The sequence below is a fragment of the Peromyscus eremicus genome, chromosome 8a (assembly GCF_949786415.1).
Source record: "Peromyscus eremicus chromosome 8a, PerEre_H2_v1, whole genome shotgun sequence".
NCBI lineage: Eukaryota > Metazoa > Chordata > Mammalia > Rodentia > Cricetidae > Peromyscus > Peromyscus eremicus.
In genome coordinates this window covers 668,172-692,706 of record NC_081423.1, presented here as the reverse complement: position 1 = coordinate 692,706, position 24,535 = coordinate 668,172, and the positions used below count along the sequence as shown (strand labels likewise).

The following is a 24,535-nucleotide window of genomic DNA, read 5'->3' as shown; positions in this document are numbered from 1 at the left end:
TTTCTCCTTCTCTGTTCTCTAGGTTGTAATCATTATAAGATGATCTATGGCCTGTGATTAAATTTTAACTGCTTAGGTACAGAACTGTGAAGTCTTCACACTCTAGTGAGAACTTCTCAAGCCATCCATTGGAAAGAACCAAGGGAAACAGCCACACCTCGTGTCCTCCCTATCTTTCACGGGGTTAGAGATTTTTCTTCCCTGGTACATACTCAAACTACCTGTGCCTAGAGAGCACCTAAGACCAATTAAAGGGATCATTACTAATGGCTGGGAGTGAGCATTTATGACCATAAATAACTTTTCAAGAGGCTGAGGAGTTAAGATAGTCCATCTGTTAAAGTTTGCCTTACAATCACAAGGACCTGAGTTCAATTCCCAGAACCCGCATAAGAAAGCCAGGCCAGGCATGGTGGTGTTTTCTTGTAATCCCAGAGCTGAGGAGACAGAGAGAGGAGGATCCTTGGAGCTTGTTAGCCAGCCAGCCTTCGTAGCCTACTTGATGAATTCTTGGTTCCAGTGAGAGACCTTGTCTCAAAAACACAAGGTGCATAGTACCTGAGGAAAATGACAGCTGGTTGTCCTATGGCTTCCATACACAGGTGACCATCGAGGCACTGTACCTGTGCTGAGCATGCGTGTGCACACGTGTATACACACACATGCACAGGCACACACACACGTGCACACATGTATACACCTACTGTTATTTATTAAGTGGTGCTGTTTACCATTTGAGAGGAGCTACGAGGCACAACGAAACCCATGCGCATAGATTACATGACCATGCTGCGCTCAGATTATGTGATCACGCAGTGCATGGATTATGTAGGATGTAAGGACCTAGGATGACTAAGCATCTTGCCTAGCTACTGGACAGCACATGTGTGGTCATGTAGCTGGGGGAGTGGCTAGGAAGTCTAACACCTACCACAGACATTTTCCACATGGAAAAAAGCATCAAGATGGATACTCTCTCATATGAACAGGCTGAACAGGAACAGTGGAGTGACACCAGAAGACTGCAGCACAGCCACCTTTGAGCACAGCAAGCTTGATTGCTAGAATTGGGCTATAATGGACAAGCGAGGAGAGGCATGTGTGAGGCTGTGAAGCCCTGACAGATCCTGCAGCAGAAGAGCAGAGACGCACAGGGGAAGGCAGGATAAAGGACATCTGAAAAAGCACCCAGTGACGGCAGTGCTGTGCCAGCAGCCATGTCTGGCTTGCCCGAGACTCTCCTGGTTTCAGCACAGGAAAGTGCTGTCTCCCAGAACCCACCGGTTGTCACCAGAGCAGCTCAGGTGACAAGCTCTGGTGAAAAGCACTCCAGCACTGACCTGCTTTGTGGAAAAAGGTCGAGATTTGTGAAGTGTTGAGAAACAAACCCAGGCTTTGTGCATACTAGGAAGCCCATTACCAGCTGAGCCACATCCTTAACTCCAGGCTTCATTTCGAAAAAATGCACCATTCCAAAGGTCTTCACTGTCAAGAAATTTACCCCACATACTCTGGCCTGACCTTCACTGTGTTCTCTGAAAGGACCATAGTTAATGTCTGACTATTCTTAACAGCAGTTTCTAGCTCATCAAGTTGAAATCTTCCTTTCTCTTCCAGTGGCTGAAACATATCTACTGAATTAATTTCTTGGCATTCTTATACAGGAACTGTCAGGAAGCTTTTATGAAATCATTTTGAAGTAACAAATCCTCATTATAACAACTTAACTATACCCAAAGGGCAAGAAATAAAAGTCATTCCCTGCTTCGTGTTTCTGTCCCCATACAAGCCTAGTGTACAAACTCCTAGGTTCTTATTGGATGGTTATGTATGTGTTTATTATTTGAGACAGAGTCCCATGTAGTTCAGGCCTGCCTCCGTGGTTATGTAGTTGAGGATGACCCTGAACTTCTGATCCTCCTGCCTTTACCTTCCGAGTGTTAAGATTATTGGTGTGCACCACCACACCCAGTTTATAGGATGTTGAGGCTCAGACCCAGGGTTTTGTGCATGCTAGACAAGCTCTTTAAAACTGAGTTATATCCCCAGCCCAGACATTTATTGATTTGTATATTTTAATTTTTTTAAATTACATTTATCTATTTATTTATGTGTTATGTGTGTGAGCAGATTTGCCATGAAGTACATGTGCAGGTCAAGGACAACTTGCAAGAATGGGTTCTCTCCTTCCACCATGTGGATCCTAGAGATCTAAGTCAGATCCTCAGACTTGGTGGCATGTGCCTTTATCCACTGAGCTGTCTTGTTGGCCCTTCCTCTACATGGATCCTTCAAGTGGACTTGCTCAGTAAGGCTGTGAGTTAAAATAAATGAATAAAAAGGAAAAGACGCCGGGCGTTGGTGGCGCACGCCTTTAATCCCAGCACTCGGGAGGCAAAGCCAGGCGGATCTCTGTGAGTTCGAGGCCAGCCTGGGCTACCAAGTGAGTTCCAGGAAAGGCGCAAAGCTACACAGAGAAACCCTGTCTCGAAAAACCAAAAAAAAAAAAAAAAAGAAAAAAAAGAAAAGACACAACTGTTCCTAGGTATGGTGGAGGAGAAAGTTTATTATAGACAGAAGAGAGAATGCAGGCAGAGACAGGGACATCTGGGAGTCCAGAGTGAACATGACCTGAGCCAGGCCATGCAAGAAGAGGGAGGGGAATGGAGAGGATAGAGAAGGGAACCAGGTGCAGGAGCCTGGAGGCCAAAGGTACAAAAGGACCGGGTAACCAAATGGTTGGATTCTATAGGGAAGGGCAGCTGAGGGAAGGGCAGGGTATACCAGCTGGAGGGTAGGGACAGGTAGGGACTGAGGGGTGCCAGGAGAACCTGGCGGCCAGGTTCGCTTTGATATGTTAAATAGGCACCTCAACCTTTTGTCCCAGGTTTGAAACTTAACAGGCTGAATGGTGGAGGCATGTATGTCTGATTTCATTCTAGGAGGGCTCATTTTTTTGACCCAATTAAAACTTCTTAAGCAAGAAATGAAATACAACTTCAGTGGCTCAGTGGCCCTGGGTGAAGCCCTGTTCTCCTCCCAGCTGGCCAACCCCCCAATACTTTTCTGGGCCTTTGGCTCTTGTCTTATGGAGCTTTTTGAATAATTGACCAAGTCATTTTTAAAAAGTTCATGTTCACCTGTGTTTGTGTGTCCATGTATGTTCACGTGGAGGTCAGAAGATGACTTGGGGTGGTAGGTCCTTGCTTTCCAGCTTGTTTGAAGCTGGTGTCTTATCTTTTGCCCTTGCACAAGCCAGGCTAGCTTCTTCAGATTCTGCTGCCCCTGCCTCCCATCTTGCCATAGGAGATCCAGGATTATAGTCACAATCACCACATTCAGTTCTATGGATTCTAGGGGTCTGAACTCAGGTCCTCACATTTGCTTAGCAAGTGTTTTGTCAATGGGACCATCTCTGCACCCTGACAAAGTTATCTGCAATGTAAATATGACCTTCATTGAGCTCAGCAGTTCACCATTGTCTTTAGAAAGAAGCTAAAATTGGTTTACAGCAGCCACTGTCTTGTTCTCAAGCCCAGCCAAAGCCTTTGATCCCATTGCCCTGCCTCTACTTCACAGCCTGCTGCACCTGCAGGTGTAGGTTCAGATTGTTCCCATTTTTCTCACCAACCGTGTCCTACTCATTTGTCAATAACTCGGGCATCTTGCCTTCTTTGGAAGCATTTCCTGACTCCTACAGCTTGAGTTGAGTGCATCACATTCTTGGGGCTTAATCACATTAATCACATTGTGTCTAAGTTTCTCTTCTGGATTTATTTACTCATTGTTTATTGTTGAAACAGGTTCTCCTGTAGTTTAGGCTAGCTTCAAACTCACTATAAACTAGAGATGACCTTGAATAGTTGATCCTCCTGCTTCCTCACTGGGTACTGGGGATAGAACCCAGGGCTTTATGTGTACCAGGCAAGCAGTCCCCAACATTTAACATAAAATAAGGCAGTGACAGAGAAACACACACACAAACAAAAAGGACACAGCACATACAGAAAAGCAGCAAGACAACAGGTGTAAATCAACCATGTCACTAATTATATTAAATGTCCATGGGCCAAAGCTCGGTGTGGTGGTTCATTCCTGTAATCACAGCCCTTAGGAGGTGGAGGCTGCCGAGTTCAAGGCCAGTCTCAGCTACATAATCAGCATGAGGCCAGCTTGAGTTACATGATACCCTGCCTGAAAAAAAAAAAAAGAAAAGAAAAAGAAAGAAAGAAAAGAAGGAAGGAAGGAAGGAAGGAAGGAAGGAATGAAGGGAGGAAGGAAGAAAAGAGAAGTGGGCTTCGGATGTAGTTCAGTAGTAGAGTACTTGCTTAGCATGTAAATTTTATATTTAAAGACACAAATAAAAAGAAGATGATGGAAAAAATAGTTGGGATGCAAATGTAGGACCATGGAGGTGCTGTACATCTGTCAGAAAAAAAAGACTGTAAGCTTTCTAAAAAAAAAAAAAAAACCAAAACACCAAAACCAAAACAAAGCAAAAAGCAAACAGGCAAACACACAAAAACCTGAAACATGTTATTATAGCAAGGAGGGGCACTTCACAGTGGTGTAGAAGTCTAGGGGCTGGGAAGATGGCTCAGTGGTTAGGAGCTATCTGAGTTCAGACATGAGGACCCGAGTGACAAGGCAGGGCTGGCCAGTACGTGCGTGTAATCCTGGTGCTGTGGGACATGGAGACAGGAGGGTTACTAGCTTGTTGGCCGCCAGCCTAGTTGAAAACAAAAACAAAACAGCCCCCCACCCCCAACTCCAAGTTCAGGAAGAGACTGTGCCTTAAAGAAACCAGGCAGAACATGACTAAGACACCTGACGCCCTCTTCTGGCCTCCATGGGTACTTGCACACATGTTGTAAGATGACAATTACATCATGCATACACTAACCACAAAAATAGAAAGGAACTCTAGGATGAGTTGTGTGTGTCCAGATACATCCCTTACAGCGTCCCCAGCTTTTTTTTTCCTAAGTAGCCGATTTTCCTCTCTAATCCAAGGCATCATCATGCTCAAGTGCACCCTAGTGGCAGCCTTAACGGGGTAAGGAAATCCGCTGTAGTAAGGGCATGCTGCTGTCTTGGGTGTAGGGGTCATGTGTAAAAGCTCATTTTCATGATCCAATCTTCTGGTGCTGGGAGTGCGGTCCACTCTGACTTAGTTTCTTTCCATCCCTCTCTTTCAAAAAAATCTTTTTGCATGTGTTATGTGAGAGGTGTGTGTATATGCATGATTCCATGTGTGACAGTATGTGGAGCATGTTCCCATGTGTGCGGGTGACCTGTGTATGGAGCATGTTCCCATGTGTGCGGGTATACTGTGTATGGAGCATGTTCCCATGTGTGCGGGTGTACTGTGTATGGAGCATATTCCCATGTGTGCAGGAGTACTGTGTATGGAGCATGTTCCCATGTGTGCAGGAGTACTGTGTATGGAGCATGTTCCCATGTGTGCGGGCGTACTGTGTATGCATGTTCCCATGTGTGCTGGTGTACTGTGTATGGAATATGTTCCCATATGTGCGAGTATACTGTATATGCATGTTCCCATGTGTGTGGGTATACTGTGTATGCATGTTCCCGTGTATGGGTGTACTGTGTATGCATGTTCCCGTGTGTGGGTGTACTATGTATGGAGTATGTTCCCGTGTGTGTGGATGTACTGTGTATGGAGGCCAGAGGTCAACATCTGTGCTGTCCTCAGTGATCTCTGAAAGGAAAAGCATCAGCTCAGAGCCTCCCAGACGAAGTTCTCAGCCCAAAGAAGGTTAATTTGCCCCAGAGGGACAGAGGGCAGAGACTAAGAGACAATAGGAGAAGGGGAAGGGACAGTGGGAAGGATAAAGGACTGCTCTGGATGGAGAGGAGACAGACATGGCCTATAGGAAAATGGCCCTTTATAAAGTAAAGAGGAAAGCTTGTGTTAGGCTGAAGAGTCAGAAACAAAATAGGGAGAGAAACTTGACTCACCCACAGCCTTTTTAGAATGAGTCACACAAATAGAAAGATAATTTTCAGTTGTGGTAAGTGCACTAAGGGAAAGCCCAGGCAGGTTTGCCAGGTAAAATGCAGACCACTCTACTACCTTTGGTTTTCAGATAAACAGCAAGTAGTTTGAAAGTTAAGTATATCCCATGCAATAGTTGAGATATGTATTACCTTTATCTATTTGCTTTATTTGCTTATCTAAAACCAAAGGGAACCGAGCGAGCTATATTTTCATGTGTTCAGTCTGGCAGCCTCAAGTCCAAGATGTCATGAGCCATGTGATGAAAGGGCCCCAGCGCAGTGAGGGTAGGGTGTGACAGAAATGGTGAGATGCTGGACTGGGGTGGGGGGAGGGCGGGGGAGGAGGAGAAGATGGCAGGGTCTGGGAGGCCTCCCTGGAGCTCTACAGATATTTAACTCCCTGGATAACAGAGATGAGGAAAGAAGCAATTAGGAAGCGAATAAGTGTATTTCACATTTCAGGAGGGACACCACACAAGTGTCAGGTGCAGTGACTGAGGTTATTAATTCTAAGAGATACATCTGTGAAGCTGGGCCAGGAACACACCCCGCCTATCTGTGGTCAGGTGGCAGGAGCATGGCCAGCATGCCACTCCAGGCAGTCATTCCTTAAGGGCACCTGACTTTGCCCATTAACATGTAACACAGAGTTTCAAAGCCTGGGAAGGCCCAGGATGTTTGCTTTTTGTTGTGGAGCTGGAGATGACAGCCTAGGGGATAGGCACAGGTGAGCACTGTACATTGAGCTGCATCTCCAGCTCATTTCAGTTTCAACATAAAGTGTAGTGGAGAAGCTGGTGAGACAGCTGGGTGGGTAAAGGGCTTGCTGCATAAAGATGCCTCAGAGAGGCTGAGTCAGGGCAATCCCTGGTCTTGCTGGCTACTAGTCTTGGGGAGACATAATAGGCAAGCCCCAGTGAGAGACAGACTCAGTGAGAGACTGTCTCAAAGGAAGAAAGAGAAAAGAAAAAAAAAAGTAAGGTGGAGATTGATAGAGCAAGACACCTAACATTGAACTCCAACTTAAACATGCTCTTGTAAGGGCACTCAAACATATATGTGCACATATACATAAATAAAAATAAAATAATAGTGTAATTGATATGCCAGAGAGAAACTATTGAGAGAAGCCCTTCAGCAAACCACCAGGGAGAAAGAGCTCATGAGCATCCTGTACATGGTGTGCTGGACCACAAGCCCTGCCACTGGGCATCTAACCAGAACCTGCAGTAGTGCTTCTTAACAGGGGTGAGCTCCACACCACCCTGGCAATGTTTGGCCGCACAGATGTCACAAGTGGGGTAAGGGATGCTCCTAGCATCCCCTGAGTAGAGGCCACAGAAGCATCTAAACCTTCTCCAGTACACAGAATGCCCCTTTGTCCTTGACAAAGACTCACCTGGCCCCAAAGGTCAATGTTTCAGAGGGTGAAAAGCCCTGGCATGCTGACACTGGAGGTGAGGAGGAAGCATGATGCTGTGAATCTAATGACAGAAAGAGGTCTCAGTGTTAAATAGCCACATGGGCTTAGAGATTCCTTTCAAGACATTCTTTGAGGCCCTGTGCCATGACATCCTACCAGGAAGCCTGGTAGGTATACATCCATGCACACACATGACTACATGTCAAAGTACCTCCTGCCTATATGTGATCGAGCACATCTTGTGCAGTTGGGACCAGCAACCTACTGAAGTGAAAACACGTGGCTTGCTGGGCCTTTAAAGGGTGGCATACGCCTTTAATTCCAGCACTTGGGAGGCAGAAGCAGGTGGATCTCTGAGTTCAAGGCCAGCCTGGTCTACAGAGTGAGTTCTGGGACAGCCAGGGCTGCACAAAGAAACCCTGTCTCAAAACAACAAAACGAATAAACAAAAACAAAAACCAACAACAAAAAAACAAAAACAAAAAACCTTGTGGCTTGTTATTTTACATGAAAAACAACCCCAGCATTCCAGGAAGTTATCTGCCCTTGGGCAAGTAGGGCTTAGAGGTTAGAGGCATTTTTGTTTTATAGATCTCTTAACAATAATTTAAACTTAGAACATAACTTTAGCTCTCCTAGGTGCTCCTAGTGGGTATGCTTTGTCTTAAATTATTTATGCATAACTCACCACAGTCTACAGGTACCTTCTGGGATTATTCCCCATTAGGTCCCTTTATCCATTCCCTTCCTTTTTTTATAGTACTAGGGACTGACTTGGGGTCTCTCACATGCTAAGAAAGCATTCCACCACTGAGCTACTTCCCTGATTCTTTTAAAAATGTTTTCATTTTAAGACAGAGTCTCACTAAATTGTCCAAACTGGCCTTATATTGAACTCGGAATCCTTCTGCCTCAGTGGATGACAGACCAGCACCATCAAGTGTGAGCCCTATCCTACTTTTTCCAAATACGTTGGGCACCACACCAGACTATAACTTTTGCTTCTTATATTATTTTTGCATCAAATACTTACAAAACACAAGATAAAAGCAGTCCATCCTGTGGGCTCCTGTTTTATCCACCCAACATCCTTCTTCAAGCCTCAAGCCTTCCCTGTTACCATCCCTCTGATTAGAGAACTTTCTAAGCCATTCTTTAAAGGCAGTCTCACTACCAGCAAAATCTCTGAGCTTCTCTTCAGCAGGGAATGCATCTCCCCTAAATTCCTGACAGACCCCCCCCCCCCGTACAGAATGCAGTTTGGGAATCCTTTCTATCAGCACTTGAGACACACCAAGGCGTTTTCTGCAAGTGGCCCTGGTTCCACATCCACTATCATTTGAGTGAGTGTTCCTCTCTAAGCTGCATTTTCTTTCTCTTTGGATTCTTTCTTTCAAAATCTTTTCCTTTGTCAAATGAACTTTGATGAACATTGGTGGGATTTCTTCAGACTTAGCTTATTTGGCATTTTTCTCTTCTTTTGTACTCTACAGATTGTCTTAACACATTTGAAAAGTTTTAAACCTTCTCAGTTCTGTTGTCCTTCTTGCTGACTTCTGGATCCCAATGATAGAAACATTGACAATTTACTTATTTTTTTTAATTTATTTTATTTGTTTATTGTGCGTGTGTGTGCACAAACATGCACACCACAGGGAATGTGTGAAGATCAGACAAATATTTGCAAGACTCCTTTCTCTCCCTCTACCGTGTAGCTCTTGAAGATCAAACTCAGGTTGTCAGGCTTGGCAGCAAACACCTTTTCCCACTGAGCTATCTCCCTGGTCCTGTGCATGAATTTCTTTACTTCCCAGCCCGAAACACTCACACTTGCTTGTTATGGGGCCCTGAGGCTGGTTATTTCCTTGTTTAGAGACAGGGTCTCACCATGGAGCTCAGATTGGTTTCAGATTCTGTAGCCTAGGCTGGCCTTGAACTCTTGTTATGCCCAGATCACGTCCCCAAAGAAGCCACCAGAGACTTTGGGTACAGAATGCAAAAGCAAGGTTTACTCTAATGAAGTTTACAAGCCTCGGCAGGGGGGCTCATTCCAAATCTCTCAGCACAGCAGGGAGGTTGGAAGGAGTGCACCCCTTTCTTTGTGAGGCTAGTTCTTAAAGGCACAGACCACATAATTCATTTCCCACAACCCGCCTCCCTTTCTTTGGTTCATATCAGTTCTCTTTTTTAGTCTTTCATGTTATCTTTATTTCTCGTTTGTTCAGCAACCGTGTTTAGGAGTTTTACAAGCTGTCTCTGGGGTTCGGGAAGCTTGGGATGTTTTATGACCACTTAGCCACTGCCAGATGGTCGAATATCCTGACTCTGTTTTTTTAAGTTTCTGTAGCTGATAACGCCACCTGGGAAAAAGGGGTCTAAGTTCTTATCTACACTTAGGAATCCTGGTTTAAGCTTCTCTTTGTCTGTAGGGGATAGAGTGTGTGGAGGGTTTTACTGAGGTTTCACACTCTCAGTCCTCCAACTACAACTATTTGAGTGCTGGGATTATAAGTGTGTACCTCACCTGACTATTCACTTTCTCTGTGACCAGATTGGGCAATACTACTCATCTGATCTCAAGTTCATTGATTTTTTTTTTTTATCAGTTCCTGTCTTTTTATTTATCCATACACAACTACTTGTCTTCTGGTTTGTTGAAGCAGTAAGTCAGACAACACTTGCCACAGTAATGTCTGTCAAAGTGGCTAGCCATGAAAACTCCAGCACCACACTCTTCAGAAGGACACTCTCGACGAAGACAGCTAATTTTGCCATTTTCATCCACCTTATAGTACTTTAGTACAGCCAACTTAACCTTCTTCCTCTTATGCTTATTCTGCTTGGGAGTGGTGTAAGGCTTCTTCTTCCTTTTCTTAGCACCACCATGAAGTCTCAACACAAGATGAAGGGTGGACTCCTTTTGAATATTGTAGTCAGAAAAAGTACGGCCATCTTCCAGCTGCTTACCAGCGAAGATCAGCCTCTGCTGATCAGGAGGAATTCCTTCCTTATCCTGGATCTTGGCCTTTACATTTTCTATAGTGTCCGAGGGTTCAACCTCGAGCATGATGGTTTTCCCCATAAGGGTCTTCACGAAAATCTGCATCTTGGTGGCGGTCCCACCACAGATGGCGGATCGGAAAGGCAAGTTCATTGATTTTTATCCTGATGAATTTCCTGCTAAGTCCATCTGGTGACCTTTTAATCTTGAGTGTTTCATTTTCTAATTTCCTTGTTTAAGAAGATACAGGGTCTCACTCTGTAGTCCAGGCTGGCCTTAAACTCATGACAGTCCTCCTGCCTCATCCTCATGAGTGCTAGGATTGCAATCATAAGCCACCAATCTGGCTTAATTTTTTTTTTTTTAATAACCTTCTTTCTGGAGATTGTGGGAGTTTTCTAGTTTTTCTTTTGTTTCAAGAACTCTTGTAGGTCTGGTGTGTTGGGGCATACCTTTAATCCCAGGTAGAGGCAGGAAGACCTCTGTGAATTTGAGGCTAGTCTGTCTGTTCTACATAGAGAATTCTGGGCCAGCCAGGACTACACAGTGAAACCTTGTCTGAAAAAAAAAAAAAAAAAAAAAAGACAAAAAGCAAAATAAAGAAAAAGGGAGCTTGTTACATTTGGACCCTTTTAGTGATTCACCCAGTAAACCCGGCATCCTGTCTTCACTCCCTAATGCTGGTATTACCACAATCTGCATTAGGTTCTCAAAGGAACAGAAATAATAGGGTGACATAATATATGTGAATTTATTGGAGTGGTTTACAGGCTGTGGTCTGAATAGTCCAACAACAGCTGTCTCCTGACTAAAAGGCTCAGGATCCGCTAGTTTTTAGTCTGTGAGACTGGACGTCTCAGCAGTCCCTGTCTGCTGCTGGAGTCCTAGGTAAGTCCTAAAGAGCTGCCAGTTTCCAGTCTCAATTGGAATCCAGAAGAAACATGTTCTAACACCAGTGAAGGAGTGGCATGAGAGTAGAGTAGATGATCTTGCCAGCCAGAGTAAGAGCAAGCAGGCAAAAAGCAAAAGCTTCCTTCTTCCACACTCTTTTATGTGGCCTGCCACCAGAAGGTGTGGCCCAGTTTTAGGGTGAGTCTTCTTATTCACATGATCTAGATTTAGTGTGGGTCTCCCACCTCCAATGATCCATCCAAGAAAAATCCCTCACAGCTATGTCCAGCTGATTAGGTTTTAGTTATTTCCAGATGTAGTCAAGTTGACAGCCAAGATTAGCCATCACAAGTCCACTTCTTGTCAAGTTGATACAATCATGTCTCCTTATGTCATGGTTAATTTCCAAGTGAAAACAATAATCAAGTCATAATGACAGCCAGGGTTCGTAGAGAGACCCTGTCTCAAAAAATTCAAAACAAAACATAGTGTGTGTGTGTGTGTGTGTGTGTGTGTGTGTGTGTGTGTGTGTTTAAAAAAAAGAAGAGGCAGCAGTTGTTGCTTTCCATGCTCAGCAACAGGCAGCTGAGTTCTAGTTCAAGGGCATCTAGAAGCTGCCGTGACTCACTGCTACCTCAGTTCCCAACTGAAGGAGGGGTCACCTAGAGGGCACAGAATGAGGCAACTTCCAGGGGCTCCTATGTTTGCAGGGGTTGAGAGGGGTTTAAAATAGCATTTATTGCTCATGTTCCAAGTTATAAAATTAGTGCAGGTGATATAATCAAGCAGTTCCATGTTTATTGCATGGTCCTGTGTGGTGGAGTATTAGTGTGCCAAAATTTGCATGTATTACGTGTTAGTTTTCATGAGAATTCCATTAAGAAGGTTCTGGTATGTGTTAATCCCAGAGATAGAAGGAGAAAGACCACTGATCCAAATCATCATGGTCGAATTAATAAAGAAACAAGCAATTAATTGAAGCAAGCTTTTTTTTATTCCAGTACATGGACTGTCTCCCCCTAAAGGTGGAGTTCAAGAAGTCAGCATTGAACGAGGAAGACTTCCAAATCAGGGATTTGGCAGGCAATATAGGCATGTTTACAGGAACAGAACATAACAATGTAGTCATAATAAGGTAGCCACAACAAGTTTTTGAAACAAGATGGTCATTACAATTTTTTGAAATATAAATATGATTACTATAAGATGGCTTTTAAGTTCAAAATGGAGGCAGGCTGGTTTATCATCCCCCCTTGTCTTAGGTGTCCTTGATAGGGTTCTTTATCTGGGAGTGGGATATGACAAAATTTGTAGTGCACGCCCCTTTTATAAATTATACCTGTTTAGTTAGCATAGAAAGGACAAAGTTTTTAAGGCCATTATCATCTTGGTATGCCAAAGGCACTGTAGGTAGTCATTTTGTCTTCTCTGCCTCGGACCTGTTGATCTAACATTCCAGTCTTCTGTTGAGGATAAGGGGTGATGGATTCTCTAAACTACGTCCTATTGAAATTAGAACACCGTTGACAGGTCCTGGGAAGGATTAAATGTTAGTCAAAGACCAGGAGGGGATTAGAGTGATGGGGCATTCATCAGAAGCATCTGGTTTGAAGAGAGCAGTTACTTGGGTTGAACTGGTTTACATCAGCTTTCAGCAAAGACCGGGCTTTCCGATTTTATGGGACTGCCTGGGACTGGTGTGGTGTGGAGCACCTTTGGAGCAGTTTGTAGTTTGAAATCAATTTCTGGATGGTGTCAACTAGCTGAGTAAAACTCTGCCAACACAGGTAAAGACTAAGGACAGAAGTTAAAGTTTAGGCACTTAAGGGAAACTGACATTTGGAGCTTCCCCCTCAGGAATAGGCTAGGCAAGGGAGCTTGGGCTGTTAATTGACAGCATTACTTATCTGGAGTCCTTCTGACCTGTGAGAGATGGATCCAATTGTTATGACTTTCTTGATTCCCTGAAACTCACATTATGATGTTTGTAATCTGTACTAAAATCCACATTATAGAAAAAGCAGCCAACAGGTGTCCAGAACAGCTGGAATAGACTCACACACTTGAGTCTTAGCAAGAGCTATGGCTTTGTGTTAAAAAGCATGAACATTCTTTTCTCTGTCCAGAGGGATATATATATAATCGATATATATATATATCGATTGGACAGAGATGTGTTTAACATGCATCTTAAAGTCTATATTTAGAAGACAACTAGAGGGAATCTTTAATCTTGAGCTTGTGACTAATAATAGCAGTACTTTACCAGGGCTAGATTAATAAGTTATCAGAACTCTATTGATTAATGTTAAAACTCTGAACTTTTGAAATCTTAGTATAACAATAGCATAGAATACTTGTATTTATATATTTTAAATAACTTTCTTAGATCTTCATATTTATTTAGATTTTTATATTTTTAGAAGTTTATAATTTATATAAACCTTAAACTTTTTATCCAATTACTTACCATTAGATATACATAAGTGGTTGATTTCTGAGAGCAGCCTTTGCAAAGCAAGTTCCTTTAAACAGTAAAAGTTACCTCTAAAACCAGTTTATCCTTTAATATGAAGCCTGTTTGTAAAGCAACCCTGTCTGTGAGTTCCCTTTTTCATCAGGTGACATAATAGCTTTAGAAAAGCTAGGCCTGGTTTTTATATATGAAATGCATTGACCCGGCAGCTGCTACTAAATTGATGAAGCTAGAGTTAGCTGCCAACACCATTAGAGATCTGAGAAGGATAAATTATATCAGGAAGCATCATCCAAATAATCTATATATCAATTAAAATGACAGAGACTTACCGCTGTCTGGGTGGTTGCCAGAGGCTCCTGTGGTATTGGTGGCTTATTTGGGAGCAGTGGCAGTACGTCTTCAGCTGTACTGTCACACAGGACAGCAGGACATCTTCAGCTGCTGCACAGGGCAGCATAGGCCTTTGGCTGTCAGACCCGGAAGGTCCAAGAGATTTTCCTGTGGAAGAGTCACTTGGAAAAACTGACCCACTGTGATTAGGCAGAGCAAGGCAGTCAACCAAATTGTGTCCACAGTGTGGGAAGAGCCCTGGTGGTGTTCGCAGTTTTGCCCAGTGGTTAGTGTTACCATAATTCAAGTGGAGTTGTCTGTGCCCCTTCACCTCCTTGAAGACCTTAGGATTGCTGCTAGGAGCTGGCATTTCTCTCTGTCGTGGGAAGCTTTATCATTAAACATTTTAAATGCCTTATTCTGCAGATCTCTGAAAAGTTTTGAGGGCCATCTATACGTACACCTGAATTTAAATAAACTTTACTTGTTTTTAGTTACTTGTTTTATGTTTAACCTTGAAAACATATACAGGAGGCTAAATAAAGCTTGTCCCTGTAAATGAATTATATGTGTAAAGAATTTGATCGTTTATAAGGTGACTATTTATCTACATGTCTTAATCTTTAACAGTTTACAATAAGTTAGTAGCCTCTTGTTTGTTTGTTTGTTTGTTTGTTTGTTTTTTGAGACAGGGTTTCTCTGTGAAACAATCCTGGCTGTTCTGGAACTCCCTCTGTAGACCAGGCTGGCCTCGAACTCAGAGATCCACCTGCTTCCCAAGTGCTGGGATTAAAGGCATGTACCACTACCATAGCTTTTATAAGATTAGAATTCTACAGTTTTATCTCTGTTAAGATTAGCCTTAAAAAGATTGCAAATCTTGAAATGAAATTCTTTTAGTATAAATCATAAATATAGTCCATAGGGAGACTGGCAACTTTACTTTTCTGGTCCTTTTATAGTACACCACTGCACAATATCACAGTTTCTTGTATGACTCAGTTTATCAAAATAGCTAAAGCTTAACAAAGTTAGCAAAGACAAGGAGGTTAGCTTGAATAGATCTCAGGTAAGGAGAGACACTCTATAGGCTCTTTGTCAGACTGCTTAGGTCATTGTCCTTGCTGCCTCATAAGACAGGAATATTCTCATTTCTGGTGTTTAGTGTTTGGTGTTTATAATTGTGGCTCTAACTTTAGTTGGCTGGTGACTGTGCAGAGTGTTTGAGACTCCAGGGTAGCCTTGAGCCTTCAAGAACAGTTAGCCAGAAGTGGAACTGCAGGAGTTAAAAAAGCAAGGCTAATAAATTTGAAGACTACAGACATTGAAGGATTAGGTCTTTGTTTTAAGATTACCTATGTAGCTTTTTAATTATAACCCTGTGTTATAAGTTTTAAGTCAAATTTATTCCAGATTTTACAAATTTTTAACTATATTCAGTAAATTTGTAAATCCCAAGGCATAGAAAATTTGTACAATAGTCTTATAAATCTTGAGATAAGATTTACATCTTAACAAAAGTTTTAGACAGTTAAATGAAACCAATATTCTTTTTTTTTTTTAAGCTGCTTTGCCTTACTCTTTTTTTCCCCCTACTACAAAGTCAGGTGACTCACCTGACATAGGACAGAAACTTCCCAAGTCCAGAGCCAGCTTTTCAATACAGCAGAAAAGCATAAAACAATATTGCAACATTACCCATGCCCGAAAGACATTTGAATCCCTACTAAACTGAATCCAGTGACCAGAAAGAAATTTTGAGACTTGGTTATCAAAGTAGCCACAGCAGGAGCTTGGTCTGGCTCCCAGGTCAGTCTAACTGGAGGGGATTAATGGGGCACAGAAACATATAGGAGGAATGGGAACAGCAAAAATGAAGCCCTTACAACAGGGACAATGACAGCAGCAGTTGCGGCCATTCAGGGATTTACCAGTTTGATCAAACAAGTTTTTTAACAAATAGGAGGCTTTTTCCTGTGGCACATCCTGCTGAGCCACACCTGGCCTGGCTCCAGAGCACAGCCCTAATCCATCCTTTGTTTAACCGACACCTTTTGTTTTTCTTATACCTTTTGTTTCACTCACTGCCCTATGTGAATCTTGTCTGAGAGTCAAGGATCAGAGAGTTTCCCAAGGATCAAAGGTCCATGCAAAACTTGGTTCAGTAAACCCAGAAAACTATGGTACCTGAGAAATCAAGGAATTTGCACTTGGCATTTTATCTCTGGGAGCGCCTTTCAGGTTGCTTTGAAGGTATGGAAATTAACTGGCTAAACTGTAATTAGAGACAAATAAAAATGCCCTAGGCGAAGGGAAAGTGCTTCAGTCCTTCGATAATGGACCCCCCCTGCAGTCATGAAAGGCTAGATTCATTCTTAAGATGCCTCTGAATCTTCTTTCCATGGATCCCTGTGAACCCACACATTGGTGCCTAGACTACAGCGACATTTTCTCAATTGCCTCCATGCACAACCCAGGCACTGGGAACCCACTAGAGGTTTCCCAGTTCAGTTTGGCGGGGCCTCTCTAGTTTCTGACTCAGCTCCTGGTAGTGCCTGGCATATCCCCCCCCCCCCCCCCCCCCCGTTGGGCCTATCTAATCTCTTCATGGAATGTCTTCAGGGTTCCCGGGCTCTATTGTGCAGCCTGGGTATTGAAACCCTGGCAATGGATGCTTAGTTGCTGGGCCTCTCCAATTTATTGGCTCCTAGTCTCACCAGGGCATCCCCAGAGTTCCAAGACAGGTCACAAAAAGAACTAGTACCTCTGGCCGAACTCTTAAGTTAATCAGATGGTCATGTGACATCTTGCTTGTTTCCCTTGATGGAGGAATGTTGGATCTCATAGACAAACATACCCACATGCCTCCAGATCAGGATCCCACAGAACCAGAACAGAACCAAATGCCGCAGAGAGTATCTATGACTTATCAGAGGCGGCCTCCGGAAACTGGTGCTTGCTGCTTTCATTTTTTTTTCCTTTTTTCATCCTGGCATGATCAGACACCTGATGGCCTGGGAATTGAACCCAGGTCCTCTAGAACATCAGTCAGTGCTCTTAACCGCTGAGCCACCTCTGTCTTCTGCTGCTTCCATTTCTTAATGAAGCTGTTCCTTCAGAACTGAAGGTGGCCGGGCGGTGGTGGCGCACGCCTTTAATCCCAGCACTTGGGAGGCAGAGCCAGGCGGATCTCTGTGAGTTCGAGGCCAGCCTGGGCTACCAATTGAGTTTCAGGAGAGGGGCAAAGCTACACAGAGAAACCCTGTCTCGAAAAACCAAAAAAAAAAAAAAAAAAAAAAAGAAAGAAAGAAAGAAATACAGAACTGAAGGTATGCCTCAGGGCTTTGGAATTTCTCGGGAGGGAAGGGTTTGTCTTCTGAATTTGGTTTGGGGTCTTGATCTCCCTGGGGAACTCCAAATGTTAATCTCAAAGATGTAAGGAGAAAGACCACCACCCCAAGTCATCATGGCCAAATTAATTAAAGCAAGCTTTTTAAAAACTTGTGTATGCAAGCTATCTCTCCCTAAGGCAGAGTTCTAGAGGTCAGCATTGGATGTGAGGAAGACAAGGTTTTTATAAAGCTCAGGGTAGGAGGTCTCCAAATGGGGCATTTGGTGGGTAAAACAGATGGGGTTATAGGAGCAGAACATGAGCATAACAAGTTAGTCATAAGGACCTCCTGAAACAAAGATATGAATGCAAGGTGGTCATAACAAGGTAGTCATAACAACCTTTTGAAACAAGGTAGGGTTGCAAGATGATCATAACAACTTTTTAAGACAATGGCATAGTTGCCATTTCCTGGAACAGGCAATACAGAGCCATTTGTATTTACAGTCACAGGTGGAACATAGCTCAATCCTGGAGAAGCAGATTTAATCATAAACAGGAATGAGCCTAGTTTGTCTTTTTTTTTTTTTTTTTTTGAGACAGGGTTTCTCTGTGTAGCTTTGCGCCTTTCCTGGAACTCACTTGGTAGCCCAGGCTGGCCTCGAACTCACAGAGATCCGCCTGGCTCTGCCTCCCGAGTGCTGGGATTAAAGGCGTGCGCCACCACCGCCCGGCTAGTTTGTCTTTCTATAAGATGGCCTTCAAGCCTAATATGGAGGCAGGCTGGTTTATCAAAATGTCAATATATCATCAACAAACCAGTGGATGATACCACCAAAGCCCAGCTTAGGGAACCAAAGAGTTTATTGCGCTCACTTAGGAGCATGGTGACCCCAAAGCAGGTTAGACAGTCTCATTCCCATAGATGCACAGATAGCGAACCCACTTCAATTAAACTTCCAGCACCTTGGGCTATATACCTCAGCACCTCCAGAAATGACAACGAGGGTGCATGTATTTATTGCAGAATTACATACAGCTGGCTGAGAGGTGCTGGCAGGGGTGACTGGAATCTTAAGCAAGAGGCCAATGACCCTTCCCCCTCCTTCCATAGGAGAACACCCAATGTTGAAGCCAATGTGGAAGATCTTTTGCAAGTAGTTACAGCTGCTCTGATGATTTTGTACTTGGGGATAACACTCTACAGCAGGGGGAGAGAGAGATGGGGTGCTGATTTCATTAGAAGTCCGGACTTTGCCTCTTATCTTACACTTGGCTGATCTTCCCATCCCGAACCAGTTACTGTGGTAGAGAACATGGAAGCAGCTGGTTCTGATTGGTCAGATTCTGGGTCACTTCTCATTCCTAAAGGACATGGGTGCATGGAGGACTAAAAGAATAGATAGGTCCCTGGGCTGAGGAGCTGCCCTCAGAGTATTCTGATGACCTGGCCACTCAAGCCCCCACATTGCCCCTTTGTAAAAGGGCATACCACCACCCATTCAAATCTCAGTCCATCCCTAGCCCTCCCCTCTCTCTATCCACTCTAGGAAACCAAGCCTCTTTTTCCCCATCCACTTTTCTAATTCCATCAGAGAAATATCTTAGAACTACCTCCACTTTGAGAGATGGGGCTTAGGAAACTCTCCATCAGCGCTTGGAGCCACTCTGGTCATTTCTGTAATTGGCTATGAGACACCATCTCTCCAAGCTCCCTCTTGAGTGGAAGACAACACTTGCAGCTGAGTCATTGGAGGGAAACAGGGGAGGTATTTGTTTTCTTTTCAGAAAGAAAATAAAGGAAGCAAATAAGTAAGAATAAGAGAAACCAAAGTGAAACCCAGAGCTCATTTGTTGCCCCAGCTTGTCCAGAGCACCATTCTAGGAATTTTAACTAATCCATCCATCTGCAAGCCATGGGAGCTGGCCTAGTTCATGTCCAGCCAAGGAAATAAACCCAGCAAAGCTATCATATGAGAGGCCCATGCGGATGATTCAGATAATATGAAAATGGCTGGGTTGTTTTGCTTTTTTTGTTTGTTTGTTTGTTTTTTTTGTTTTTCGAGACAGGGTTTCTGTGTGTAGCTTTGCGCCTCTCCTGGAACTCACTTGGTAGCCCAGGCTGGCCTCGAACTCACAGAGATCCGCCTGGCTCTGCCTCCCAAGTGCTGGGATTAAAGGCGTGCGCCACCACCGCCCGGCTGTTTTGCTTTTTACTGAGCAATGTGTGTGCCCTAAGGATTTAAGTGTGAAAGGCTTAATCAGCACTCCAGGCACCTTGCAAGGTGGAGGAACTTTCATAGCTCAGTGGGAGGGGAGACTCTTTTACAGACATACCCAGAGGTTTGTCTCCTAGGTGAGTCTAGATCCTGTCAAGGTAGCAGTCATCACACCAGGCACACACAGAGCCTGGGTTCAATACTGAGTACTGCTCAAACCAAAATGAGCAGAAAACTGCAACAGGGTGTGTTGGATCATGCTACCAATTACAATTTAGACTAGAGAAACCCCCAAAGTTGAGATTATCTACCCCATAGTATAGTCTAGTTTCTAGGTCATAATGCAACGTGAGTCTTGGTTCAGCATTCACCAGCTCTGAGACCTTACAAAAAGCACTTCACCTGAATCTGTTTTAGTTTTGTCTTCTACAAAATGGGTCTAGTAATAGGAACTGCTCGAGAAAAAGGTCGGGTTGTTAAAGGTGCTGATGAACAGAAAGTGCTGCTGATGCTTTCTGATGCATGGCGAAGGCTAGAAAAGTCACAGCGACTACAGGACTGGTGGGATAGCTCAGAGGGTGGAAGCACTTGTCTCACAAACCCAAGTTCAATCCCCAAAACCCACATAAAAGTGGGAGGAAAAACCACTCTACAAAAGTTATTCTCATAGATATGTATGGATATGTATTCCCATGGCATGTATGGCCCCTCATTATACACACACACACACACACCCCAAAAATTTTATTAAAAGTAGTGACTGTTATTTCTGTCAGATTCATTTCAATTATGGCTTACGATATAAGATTATACAAAATACAGATGATGTAGTTTGTAACACTATAAAAATGGGGCTAAGTGACCATTATGAAATTGAATATACCATTGTTGTTGCCCTGGGGATTACTCTTTAAATTCTAGATGGCACGTTTGCTTTATAACTTTAAAAGCATCAATAAGCAGGCTTATATAAAATATTAGCAATCCTGCCCACCTGGCAAGAAATATCAAATGTTTCATTAAGTTTCCCAGCACAGTATGAGTGGATTTTAAAAATCCTGAATGCCTTGGTTTATAAGAAACAAGTTAGAGATGTGTGTGCCTGTGTGTATGTGTGTGTGTACATGTGTGTGCTTGTGTGTTTGTGCATGTTGTGTGCATGTGTGTTTGTGTGCCTGTATGCATGTGTGTTTGTGTGTTTCTGTACATTTGGAAGCCAGAGGTCAACCTTGGGTGTCTTCCTCTGTTGCTACCCTTTCTGATATTATGAGATGGGGTATTTCATTGGCCTGGAGCTCACTAATTCAGTTAGACTGGATGGCCAGTGAACCCCAGGGTCTGTCTCTATCTTCCCAGTGCTGCATGATGAGCACTTGCTATCACACCTGGCTTCTTCAGTTGTGTTCTGGGGTTTGAACTCAGGTCATTTTATTGACTGACCTATCACCTATTCAGTTTTTGCTAAATGTCTTCAAACACATAACACAGTCACTGGCTCACTTAGGAGAGGGGCCTTTTCTTCAAGGGTTGATAGTAAATATTTTTGCCTCAGAGGGCCATATGGTTCCCACCCAGATACTCTGCTCTATTGTAGCACAGAATAGCCATGGAGACAGTACATGACAACTGTGCATGGCCCCATTCCAATGATATTTTCTTTATGGGCACCAAAGTCAGAATTTTGTGCCATTTTCACATCGTGATCTGTTTTTCCCCCTCAACCATTTGGGAATGTAAAAACCATTGTGACTCATAGGCTGAACAAAGAGAGGCAGATGGTGGGTTGGACTAGCCACTAGGCCAAAGCTTCTAGACCCAGCGTTAGCAGAAACTGTCTCCTCCCTTCTCCCCCTCTTCTCCTTTTTCTGACACGTGGTCTCGTGTAGTCCAGGCTGCCTTCACACTTGCTATGTAGCCAAAGATAACTTGAACTTCTGGTTCTCTTCCTCCACTTTCAGAGCACTGAGGTTCCAGACATGCACCACCATGCCTGCTTTATACACTGGTGGGAGCAGAACTTTCCAGCTGGACTCAAAATAGCTGTTTCTGACGTGGGCTCTCCATGACTCATGCTGGAGTTTCCTAGCATTGGGGTATTGTGGGCAGCATATTTCACTCACTCCCACACTCACTCCCAGAGTCTAGACTTTTCTGTCTTTCCCCAAATGTAACTAACTACCTTCAGTTTAACCCAGGTACCTGTCATGCCAGCCCTATTTGTTTTTAAGGGGGTGGTAGCCCTTTGTTTTGGTATGTGTGTACACATTCACGTGTGCATGCACAGGTGCACAGAGGTCAGAGGTCAAAGTCAGGTGTCCTTCCTCATTTTTTGTTTTGAGAACAGGGTCCAGGACTCATGACCTCGCTAGCCTGGCTGGCAGCCTCCACCTGTGAACACAAGCAAGCGTGTGCTACCATACCCAGCGTTTCTTAAGGTGTTTCTGGGGCTCAAAGTCGCGTCCTCATGTTTGTGTGGCAAATATTTTCCTGACTAAGCCATCTCCTTGCCCCCCTGACCCTATTTTCACTGGAAATGACCTCATCATTTAGATCCAATATCTTTCTCTCTATGCTCTGTTAAATTGAGACAGTGACCCCCAGTGGCAGGTGGCCACTTCATGAACTACCAAGCAAGACACTCAACATAGTCTTCACTGGGACCCAGACCAGGGCTCCAGACCCAGTTTTTACAGTCAGCTATGATGCTAGAGTTTGTGTCCAGAGATGCTCTGGCTCCCTGGGGCTCAGCCTGCGTTCATTTATCTGTCCAGTGACACTGTGTGTGAGAACAGCACCCATGGCAACACCTCACTCTCTGCACAGAACCATAGGAAGCAGGAGCAAGGAAGTCGTCCATGCCCAAAATGAAAGAAATGGCTAACCCTTTTTCAGAGCCTCCGCCCAATTCCCACACTATTCCTATGGTCTGGAACCTTCTGAATGAAAACCCCGTCATCCACATGGTTTACCTGCATGACAGGTTTCCAGGCTGTGAGAACTCAATCAGCAACATGCCTTTCAAGCTGAGCAGTTTTTAAAACCTGAAGTCTGACTTTTGACAGTCCTAATCACTTTCTCCCCAGATTCTCATTGTAGTCCCACTGAGCACATTTTTCTGAGGCACCATTTGGTTTTCTAACCATCCTTGCATGGCCAGGGCCCTCTGCTAATTCTTGACTTGGTTTTCAAATTAGAAGCTGGGGAGTCATGGTGAAGATTCGTGCTTCACAGCTCAGGATGTATTTATAATTGTCTGGATTCATGAAGGAAATTGAAAAAAGAAACCTATGAATAATAGAATGAACTGTCGTTCTGTAAAGCATTGGTTGTCTATGTTATCCTAATCAGCCAATTGTCCTGTTACTATAGGGTTTTTGTTCCACAGTTTTAACTCAACAGCCAGAATAATATGCTCTCTCTTTTTATTTTATTTGTTTTTGTATTTTGAGGTGGAATCTCAGGTAGTTCAGACTGGCCTCAAACTTGTTATGTAGCCAAAGATGACCTTGAACATCTGATCCTTCTGCCTTCACCTCATCAAGCCTTAGGTCACAGCACGTGCTGCCATGTCTGGTTTATGCTGAGAATCAAACCTAGGACTTTGTGCATGGTAGATGAGCACTCTACCCACTAAGCCACATCCTCAGTCTCAGAACAGCTCTCTTGGATATTCACTTGCTTGGTCCCAACAGGTCTCAGGAACCAATCTGAGCCCTTCTACTTAGGCTAAGGCTTAGGAGAACTGTGTCACAGCGGCCCAGTGACTCACCGAAGGTCATCTGAAGTGTTAAGGAGAGGACATTAATTAATGCAAAATGGCATTACATATGGTCCAGTAATCCACCAGGACTCAACCAATATCTCATTTGGAGTGCCGGCCCTCTGGTACACATTCACAGAAAACCTTTTGGAAATCCTACTTGGGAGCTGCAGTTTCTGTCTGCCAGAAAGTCTCAGGAACATTTTCCACGGTGATAAATCTTTGCTTTGGGAAGGATGTTCAGAACAAGTTGGACCTTGTGTGATAAATAGCCCCAAGGTGTCATGCAACCAAAAAAAAAAAAAAAAAAAAAAAAAAGCAGATAGATACCAGACAGAGTTCAGCAAGGACACTGAGTCTTAGCAAGCAGGTCGTGTTATCTGTTCAAGGTCAGCAGTTAGAAAGATTCAGAGCCAGGATTGGGGTCCAAGTCAGTCTCCTGAAGTCCCAGTGTCTGAGTCACATTGCTGACTATGCCCAGTCAGTGTTCTGTTAATGTAATGAATGTATGAGACAAAGCAACTTACAAAGAGAAAAAAATGGGGACTGAGGAAATGGCTCAGTAAAGTGTCTGTTGTGCAAACGTGAGGACCTAGGTTTGGATCCCAAGCACACATATAAAAAGGCATGTAAGAATATATTGTAGGATTATAATCCCAGCATTGGGGAGGTGGAGACAGAACAGTCACTGGGGCTCTCTGGCTAGTCAGCCTAACCTACTCAGTGAGTTCCAGGTAAATGAGAGACCCTGTCTCAAAAGCCAAACTGGATGGCTCCCGAGGAACACCTGAGATTGTTCTCTGGCTTCCATGTATATATGTTCATGTGTACACATACACACACAAACACACACATGTACACATATACTTACAAACACACACTAAAAGATTTATTTTAGCTCAGTTTTGGAGATTCAGCGTGTGGTCACTGCCTTGGGCTTGTGGCCTTCAGCTCTCAGGTAAGAAGTGGTGGAGGGGAAGAGGAAGGACTATGTGCCCATTCACAGCTCCAAGCCTGAGCCCCACCTTTTCAGTTCCCACCATCTCCTGATAGCACCCTTCTGGGAGCCAAGTCTTTAAC

General features: G+C 43.8%; 2 protein-coding genes across 3 annotated transcripts in view; one reads left to right on the top strand and one right to left on the bottom strand.

Moving 5' to 3' along the window:
• Bmerb1 (bMERB domain containing 1) overlaps positions 1 to 24,535 on the top strand; it is a 136,122-nt gene that overhangs the window by 24,283 nt on the left and 87,304 nt on the right. The gene's annotated exons all lie outside the window — the stretch shown is intronic.
• Positions 10,040 to 10,577, bottom strand: LOC131916591 (ubiquitin-ribosomal protein eS31 fusion protein-like). Its single transcript, XM_059269950.1, has one exon. The coding sequence runs from the start codon at positions 10,548 to 10,550 to the stop codon at positions 10,080 to 10,082; it is 471 nt and encodes a 156-aa protein (XP_059125933.1). The 5' UTR covers positions 10,551 to 10,577; the 3' UTR covers positions 10,040 to 10,079.